The following is a 9,553-nucleotide window of genomic DNA, read 5'->3' as shown; positions in this document are numbered from 1 at the left end:
AACCATGGTGTTCACTTAATAACTTTACAGTTGCCACATTTCCTTAATGACTGCCCACCGAAAAGATGGTCAAATCAGACGTGGCCACATGATGACCCGTTTTAAGACCATCACAAACAAAATTGTCAGCTCAGTTACCTTCTTCAGTTGAGGACTCCCTATAGTGGGCTTTTGGAAGTATGGATCAGCTCCCTAGGGCACCACACAAATTGAGATACGGCATTGGATGCCCAGGTTCTCCATCCAGATCAGTGGTGAAATCCTACCGGTTCACACCAGTTCGGGTAAACCGGTAGTGATAAAATCTACCAGTTTGGTGAACCGGTACTAAAAAAAGCTACCAGTTGGTTCGAACCGGTATTTCTGACGATCAGCTGTGCCACGCAATTTCTATTCACTAGAAAGCAGGAAATCCTGCTTTCTAGCGAATCTAAATCGTGCGTCACAGCCGTTTCCGCCCCTCTCGCTGTTCTACTTCAAATGGCTCCTTTTTCCACGTGAAGCACACGTTTGCTGTGTACTGTGCATGCGTGTGCAGTGTGCGTCTGGTGTGCACTGTGCATGTGTGTGTGTGCAGCGTGTGTCTGGCACGCACCTTGCATGCACGGGCAGCGAACTGGTGGCGACCGGCGGAGGATTTCACCACTGATCCAGATATAATGAATACAGGTGACTAAAGCAGCCTTCTCTACTTTGATACACCCCAAGTCTATTGAATGACAACTGCCATGAAAAAGACAAAAGTCTTCGGAGAGGATCAATGGCTGCTAGAATTGCAGCAGACCAGGAGGGAAGGTAGTGTCGTCGTCCCAATGAAACCGGGTGCTTTGAAGCCATGCTTGGTATTAAGCATATAAGATGCAGTGGTGGAATTTTAAAGTTCTCCCCAGTTTGTTAGCAGCTGATAAAGGCTTTGTAGTTCCTGAAAACTGGGGGAAGAGTGCTGATCTTTTTAAGCCCAATTTTTTTAGGGATACACCTGCCATGCATTCTACAGACATCAAAACTTGTCATGTAGGAAGATAACTACATTCATTATATACAAGTGTATATGTACATATACACATACACACATGCACACAGACACACACACACACACACACACAGAGTGCTCCTTGTGCACTGCACATGATGTTATTCATCTTTTATAACAGTCCTCTTATTTACTCCCAAAGGTACTGTTTACCATTAAGTGCACCATGGCAAGAATTTTTAAAAAAAACAAAAAAGGGCTCACGCACAACCCCCTTTTCCCGTGAATTCCTCTTCTGTCAAGTTTCCCCCATTTCTGCTCTCAATGTTACGGCCCTGTTTCAGCAGCCCCATCTGGAGCAAAGGGCACTCGCACCTCCCTTCACATCCTCCCTGTTTGGGGCTCAGTCTTTCCTCTCCCCAGGCACCCATTCCCACTCTTTTGCTAAACTCTGGCTCTCTCCCCAGTTGGAAAAAAAACCTCCCTCTGAGCACCAGAAGGCAGGCAGCCAATCACAGAGGGACAAAGGGCAGGACCAAGGCTGCCAGAAGGACAAATGCCGAGGCTGACACTTGGGAATAGCCAGTTGATGAGCTGAGATCTCTTAAGGGAGAGTCCTCCTGTTCTGGCAACAGCAGCAGGTCCTAGTGACCAGAAAGCCTCAGAGGTGCTGCAGCTGACTGTCTTCTCCTGACTCTAGGCAGACTGCCAAGCACCCTGGATGCAGCAGAGGCACGGTTCATGAGTTCCAGGCACTGCCACTAGACTTCCTGACAGCATCATTCTTCACGGCATCTTGCTACCTGAGTGCCTCATGGCTTCCAACTACAGCCTCCAAGGAAGCTGGACTCCTCTAGCCGCACTGACCTTACTATGGACTTCTTTGGCTTGGGTTGAAGGAAAGCCAAGCTGTCCTTCCTGCAGGATGCCCCCACTGGAGCCCAGTGCCGAGAAAGCCTTCCTGATCGAAGTAGCCAAGCAGCAGATACTCCAGAAACTGAACCTGAGCGAGAGGCCCAACATCACCCACCCTGTGCCACGCGTGGCGGTGGCCAATGCCCTGCGGCGACTACACATGGGCAAAGGCTGGACAGATGGGATGGGGCACTTCTCCAGCTGGGAAAAAACAGAGTCTGATGAGCAGGGGTACGAGATCATTAGTTTTGCAGAGACAGGTGAGTGCCCGTAGGTCTTCCAGTCCTTGTGCAGAGGCCAAGGACTGACTACGCTAGACCAGAGAGCACACAGATCCTTTATGTGTATATGTTCCTCTGCTCCATAATTTGCTACCTATAAAAATGTGCTTGGAGAGGAAAGGCTACAAATTACTCCTGAAATCCATCCCATGGTTTTAGGTTAGAGCCTGACTATGTGCTGGGATGCATCAGTTGCAAAAGGGAAAAGGGCAGTGGTGGGATTCAAGTAATTTAACAACCGGTTCTCTGCCCTAATGATTTCTTCCAACAACCAGTTCGCCAAACTGCTCAGAAAGTTACAACCGGTTCTCCCAAAGTGGTGCGAACTGGCTGAATCCCGCACTGGAAAAGGGTAATGTGTGTTTTGGGTCGACTGATCAATGGGAGCAAATTACACCTTTCTCATCAGATCTAGCTTCCTGTGGCATCTCAGATCTACTTCCTTTCTGAGATAACTGCATGTTTCTGTTGTCAGAAATATGTACATTTGGCACTGTCATAACTTTATCCAACCAGCTGAATCTTTAAAATCTGCTAGATCGGAAGTTTTCAAACTTTTTGAAGTTTTCAAACTCCTGGAATCTGTTAATTTTTTTTAAAAAATGAAATAAAATCCCAGTATCCCTGATCAAGGGATAAGGTTGAGTTCTGGTGATTTAAAAAAAAAAAGCTGTATTCAAATAAATTTTTCCCCCTTAGTCTCTCATGGAACCTTATTGTGTTGAAAGACTACAATTCCCATTTACCTGTTCCAGTGCAGCCACTGGGTTGGGAAATGTTATACTATCATTGCAGGTTTTGCCATAGTGGAAAAAAAAAACAGAAGCTAAAAACCAGATGGTCCAGAACATCTGGAGGATTCCTCATGGAATCAGGAGGACAAAAGAACCAATTCTGTCCCCTCACAGTCATTGAAGATTCTATCAAATTGACTATCTTTTTTTTTTTTTTAAGTTTGTTTCCTGCAGTTCTATATTTTTTCTTTGCTTAAAATGCAACCTGAGATGAAATAACGGGATACAGCTGGTTAAAAAAGATAAAGTCAAAGGGTTGCTTTTTGAAAATGTATACAAACCAATGTCTCTGATAGATCAACAGGCAGATTTAAAAGAAGCTTGCCTGTCATTCTCTCTTCATCCATATAGAAAACAGATAGTTGCAGGAATATTCTGCACAGTTGTGTAGACATCTTACTGGTTTAGTGTTTCATTTAGTCATCCATATTTCTGATGTCATTCTTTGGGTTTGGCCCAGTTAACTCCAGAACTCAAGGTTCTTGGGGAATTCCTTACGCATCACATAGAATGGAAGAATAGATTCAACCCCAACATTGGGTGCTGAGACTTAATTCATGTATATGCAATTACTTCACCCTATGATGACTTTTATATTAATGCCTGATGGAGCTGTATGGTGAACAAGTTTAATACGTACACGACCATCTCATCCTGGGCAAAGCTGTCCTATTAAGCTTCTAAGCAGATTATTGTAAGGTTGTTTACAATTTAGGACCCGTATTTTGTGATGTACAAACTAGTCACACCAAAGATATCTAAAGTGGGCAAAAGTATATATTAAATGCTGTTCAGAGAGCAAGTGAAATTATCATATTTGTTTTTGCATTTATTTGCATACCCATAACTTGAAACACTGAAATAGCGCTGTTGTGATTATGGTTATTACTACTGCAGTTGCTATTAGGGCTGCTTGGACTGAGGAGCTCAATTTCAAATTCAGAGCTAAAGAAGGAGCTGAGATGGGGGGGGGGGGAAACCCTCACTGAGTGTTCCTTGGACAATTCTGTGGTTTCAATCCAACAAGCTGCATTGGTCATCCCCTCCTGGTGCCTTTCAAACTCGTTGGAGTTCTTGGCCAGCATGCTTTTAAAGGCAGGTTAATATACAATGCATGAGGCTAAATGCAAATGTAGCAAATAAGTAAAGACCCCAGAACAGTACCTCATTCACCCCTTAGAAGAACTTGGGCTGGGGCTTAGAGGACATTGATACTGATTTTTGCCTTCACCATTTTCTCCTCCACAGAACCTTCTGGCCTCCTTCAATTCCAGCTCACCCATACCAAAGGCCAAGCCATGCACGTCCTGAAGGCCCAGTTGTGGCTGCACCTTAAGGCACACGAAAACATCACAATACAAATCTATGTCGCAGGAGAGCCACAAGTGGTGCTGGGACAGCAGCAGCTGGGAAGCCAGGGGAGTGGTTGGCACACTTTTTCCCTCATGCCAGCTTTGCAGAGCTTCTTCGAGCATGAAGACAAAACCTTACGCTTGGAGTTGAACTGTGAAGGCTGCCATCCTAACATTATGTCTTTGATGGCTGGCGGTAGCAACTCTCATCAGCCGTTCTTGGTGGTGAAGGCGAAGATAAAAGAATCGGGCCATCGGGTCACCAAACGCAGCCTGAGCTGTGACCAGAACTCAGATTTGTGCTGTCGAAAAGACTATTACGTAAATTTTCGGGACATTGGTTGGAATGACTGGATCTTCAAGCCAGAGGGCTATCAGATCAACTATTGCATGGGCGAATGCCCCATGCACCTGGCAGGTGTACCTGGGGTGGCAGCTTCCTTCCACACGACTGTCTTCAATTTGGTCAAAGCCAACAACATCCCCATTGCGGGCCATTCCTGCTGCGTCCCCACACAGCGACGGGCCCTTTCTCTGCTGTACTTCGACCCCAATAGCAACCTCATCAAGACAGACATTCCCGACATGGTTGTCGATGCTTGTGGTTGCAGCTAAAGACGGGACGGGTAAGCAGAGAGAAAACCGAATGGACAAAAAGTAAGAAATGAGTTTCCACTTCCCTTTGGACTCCCACGAACGTCAAAAGAACTCTGAGCCAAATTGAAGGGGTGGTATTATCATGTGGACTCTTTTCAAAAGAGCAGCGGTGTTTGTTCTTTCAGAGAGAACAAGTTACACTAAGATGTAAACTAGCCTGTTTTCTTACCATTGTATGCGGTATAATGTAGTGCTATGCAAGGCTATCAACAGCCTTCTAAGTCTCGAGACGCTGAATTTGTCTTCCTCTGTGAAGTTGCTGCTTGATAAACCCTCCAAGCTGTTTCCCTAATTCTTCCCACCCCACTCCCAGTAGCTTCATTCATCTCTCTTTCCCCAGTCCTGTTCTGTGGGGAGAAGAGTCAGGAAAAATGGCTCTGGAATGACAGATACAGGGCAGTGGTGGGTTTCTATCGGTTCACCCCGGTTCGGGCGAACTAGTAGTGGCGGCAGGAGGCTCTGCCCACCTGCTCGGATGTCATCACAGATGCTCTGCACATGCACAGAAGGTTCTGAGCATGTGCAGAATTGCCCCGCGTGCATGCTCACACTTCTGAACCAGTAGTGGAGATAAGTGAAACCCACTACTGATACAGGGTGTACCTAGGCCCTCAGCATTTCAAGATAGGGTTGGAGACCTGCCGACACAGGCAAGAGCTTGAATCACACACATCTTCTCAAGCCTAGCTACTTGCCCCTAAAGGCAAATTTCATGGTGCATTTCAAAGTTCTCCTTGTTGCTCTTTTCATCTTCACAGTGTTCTTCTCAATCCAAGGCTCCACATGGATTGGGCCAAGTTTACTTGGGAACTCCTTCACTGGATTGGCAGAAAAAGAAGGAGACCAAGAAGAGCCACCCTGATCCATACCCAAAGGACTGTAAATAGGTTTTGCCTTTTGTACTGTGTGTGTGAGATTTATTGTATTTCTCTTAATGTATCTATATTATTTTATTTTTTGGAATGACATTCGTAGCAAAGCAAGTTTCAATAAAAAAAATTAAAACAACAATTCAGTGTATTCTGTAAATGGGTATCCTGAGTAAAAGTGGACTTCAAACACAGACGCTCTCTTTTACAAGAATTGATGCTTAGAATTCAACCACCTTTGTTCCTTTCCTCTTTCTTGCGACTCACAAATCTGTCCATCTGCCACCTCCTGCTCCACCAAACTTTGCCACTAAACCAGTTTTCCACTGTCTGTACATTTAGCAAAATTTCTGAATCTAAACTCTGAGGTCTTCTGTCACTTCACCATGAACTTTCATCATAATGAAAACTGGGGTTGAGATGGAAGTTGGACTATACATATCACAGGTTGCAATATCACAGTTGCACTTAGGCCTGCACAGAATCAAAAAGATCCGGGAAGGAAGGAAGGAAGGAAGGAAGGAAGGAAGGAAGGAAGGAAGGAAGGAAGGAAGGAAGGAAGGAAGGAAAACTCTTCAACAGAAGTACAATGTTAACTCTCTATTTAGCAATCATCAGATTGCATCTTGTCCTTCCATTTTAGGAAGCACACTGACAAACTAACTAGAATCTGCTAGATGAAAACCAGCAAAATAATAAGGGAGGAAAAACTTATAAGTAACACTGTATAGTGTTATGAGACAATGAGACATGATCATTGTCTGAACAGTTATCACGTAGAAAATGGGCCAGAATTGTTCAGAATTGTTCCAGAAGACAAAGCAAGATAAGTGTGTTTAAGTTACCAGAAAGTTAGTTTCAGTAGGACATCAGGAAGAATTCCCCTGATGGTAAGAGCTGTTCAACAATGACAGTCTGGATGGATGGATAGATGGATGGACAGACAAATGGCTTTTCTAGGTGTGGTAGTAGTGAGTTTCTGCATTATCTTATAACACCAGACTTGAAATCCTTCAGCTTCAATCGCAATAATACAAGAGCAAACAATAGATTCAAACTTAAACTTAATGTCAACCGCTTCAAACTTTTTTTTTTTTTTTTTTTTTTTCCAAAAAGTTTTTATTGGTCAAAAAAGGTTTATACAAATACATATCAGGTATGGTAAATTTTCATTTTTCTTATACAAGATAAGAATTTAACTCAAATTTTTTAACACATACAACAGCCATATGGCAAACAGGTGACACGAAGTAGCTAAGTTTACAAATCTTACATACGCAATAAAGAAGGGTCAAGAATAAACAGAATATCGTACAAAAGAGAATAAGGAAAACCAACACAATACCAAATATCTTTATCACTTCCTAGTTTTGGATCTCAGAACTCTGGGTTCAGCCTGACCCAACTCCAGGGCGCAACAGCGGCAGCCGCCTCCGCCCATGGTCTATAACCTCCCTTCTTCAATTCCTGGGTCATCTGATTCCAGGAGGGCTTTGTGTTCCTCCACGAGGCCGTAGCCTCCGCAATTGTACTAATTTTTTCGTAATGCCCTCCCGAAAATCATCAATCCCTCTGGCATCAGCCATCTGAAGCCTACTCCTTCTGGTACAATTTGCTTGACAAAAGTAATATTTCTTTCTCATTTCACGTACCTGTCTGGGAATCTGCCTCAGAATGGCTATCTCCTGCCCCTGTAAGTCAGTGCCCCACTCCTATGTTTTCTAAGAATTTCATCTCTCGTCTCTCTTCTCACAAATTTGACATGAACCTCTCTGGGAACTGCATGCGTGCGTGCATATTGTGAATTAACTCTATAAACTCGATCCACATCCCAATTCATGAAATCAACACCTCTCCCAAGAAATTCTCCCAACAATTTAGTCACAACATCTCTCAAATCTTCTTGGTCCACTTCTTCCAAATTTTGAAACCTAAGGAAATAAGACATTTTATCCATCTGTAGTCCAAGCACAGCATTGCCTGTCATCTCCTCTCTTTTCTGCACTGCCCGCATCTCACCCTCCAGACCTTCCACTTTCTGCTTGTTTTCTGCTGAGACTTGTTGAGTATCCTTTAAATCCTTTTGGATAGTCACAATTTCTGCTCTTATTTCCATTTGGCCTCTTTGCAAATCATCCAGTTTCTTGTCCATATTAGATAACTTTTCCAGAATTCTCTCCATCTCTCCAGCAGTTGGTCTCTGACCTTTTGCCATTTAAAAAAAAAAATTCAAAATCCTCAGGCAAGCACAGTATCCTTGTAATTTCCTCCGGATCCACCAGGGGCACTCACAGGAGCAACGAGTCCAGAGTACAGTTAGTCAACCAGGAAGTCAAGGGAAGTGATGTCATCAAGATTCTCATAGTGAAGGCGGAAGCTGGACGCCACCACTGTTCCCCAGAGGAGGGGGCCTCAAACCTCCCTCCTAAATTTCTCCATCACCTCTTCTCTCCAGAGCTCCACAAAACCGTAATCTTGTTATTTTAAGTTCTCCTCTCTCCAGAATAACTCGTGCTCCTTCCAGCCGCAGGGAGAAAACCCCCGCACTCCGGAGCACTCCACTCGCCACCGATATCCCTTCCTTCTCCATTCCTCAATTCTTCTCCGTTCCCTGTTCACCACCAGGCTGCTGCAGTTATAAATCCAAAGCCCCGGTGTCACCGGGCACAGCGGCCCAGGCGACGACCAAAGTAATGGCCGTGGCCCGTGGCCTCCGAACCCCGCCGAGCCTAGGACGCGCCAGCATCGGTCCCCCCAGTCCTGTATGTCGGCTGGGAGACCCCTGGCGAGCCGTCCGTGCGGCAGGTGTCCTTTTCGGAACACCTGGCCCCTGGGGGCCTCGGCGGCGGCCGGATTCGGGCACTGGAGGCAGGAGAAGCCTCCAGACGACCGTTGCCTCTGGACACCGGAAGTCGTCTCCCTCAACCGCTTCAAACTTGATTCCAGAAAATATGACTTCTGTAACAGAGTTGTTAACGCTTGGAAGTCACTACCTGACTCTATAGTCTCAACTCAAAATCCCAAAAACTTCAACCAAAAACTGTCTACTATTGGACAAGGGGTTGGATTACATGATTCTTAACATCCTTTCCTACCCTTAGCTCAGCGGTGAAATCCAGCAGGATCTATCCGGCTCGCATGAACCGGTAGTGCCAGTGGCAGGAGGCTCCGCCCACCCGCTGGGACATCATTACATCCCATTTTTTACCCTCTGCGCATGCGCAGAAGGCTCTGCACTTGCGCAGAAGAGGCATATGCGCACACAGCACGCGAGCACTCCCTCACGCTCCCATTCCCAAACCGGTAGCGAACGTAAGTGGATTTCACTGCTGCCTTAGCGTCTATGTTTTTATGAAAAAAACAGGATTAAAACAAACCTAGTTATGGAAAAGGTTGTTTTAAAACATGAATGAGAACCATGTTCTGCCAGTTGTATTTTGCTACTTCTGGCCCAGATGAACTTTTTGCTGCTTTGGCCAACCCAAGATTTCAAGCAACCATACTTGAGTGAGGGGCATAATTTAGTCTATTCTTGCACCACTTCATAAAATGTTGAAAGTGAGGGAGATGACCTTGATGGACATATGCAAAAGCTGTTACCTAGGCAAAACAGGTTAGAGCATTTTTAAAGCCTAGAACCGTGATGGTGAACCTATGACACACATGCCACAGGTGGCACGCAGAGCCCTCTGTGCGGGCACGTGAATCATTG

General features: G+C 45.1%; 1 protein-coding gene across 1 annotated transcript; it reads left to right on the top strand.

Moving 5' to 3' along the window:
- Positions 1-1,787: 1,787 nt before the first annotated feature.
- LOC131193380 (inhibin beta E chain-like) lies at positions 1,788-5,840 on the top strand. Its single transcript, XM_058173474.1, has 2 exons — positions 1,788-2,148; positions 4,212-5,840. Exons 1-2 carry the CDS (start codon positions 1,788-1,790, stop codon positions 4,928-4,930), a joined length of 1,080 nt encoding a protein of 359 aa, XP_058029457.1. The 3' UTR covers positions 4,931-5,840.
- The last annotated feature ends 3,713 nt before the right edge of the window (positions 5,841-9,553 follow it).

Source organism: Ahaetulla prasina, chromosome 2 (assembly GCF_028640845.1).
Source record: "Ahaetulla prasina isolate Xishuangbanna chromosome 2, ASM2864084v1, whole genome shotgun sequence".
Classification (NCBI taxonomy): Eukaryota; Metazoa; Chordata; class Lepidosauria; order Squamata; family Colubridae; genus Ahaetulla; species Ahaetulla prasina.
Note: the sequence above shows the minus strand (reverse complement) of the source record. Positions and strands in the feature narration are given on the sequence as shown.

Bases quoted from the DNA above. Each gene is read 5' to 3' on its own strand.
- LOC131193380 (XM_058173474.1), top strand. From the start codon at position 1,788: ATGGCTTCCAACTACAGCCTCCAAGGAAGCTGGACTCCTCTAGCCGCA. The intron at 2,149-4,211 runs GTGAGTGCCCGT...TCTCCTCCACAG, and splicing joins CATTAGTTTTGCAGAGACAG to AACCTTCTGGCCTCCTTCAA.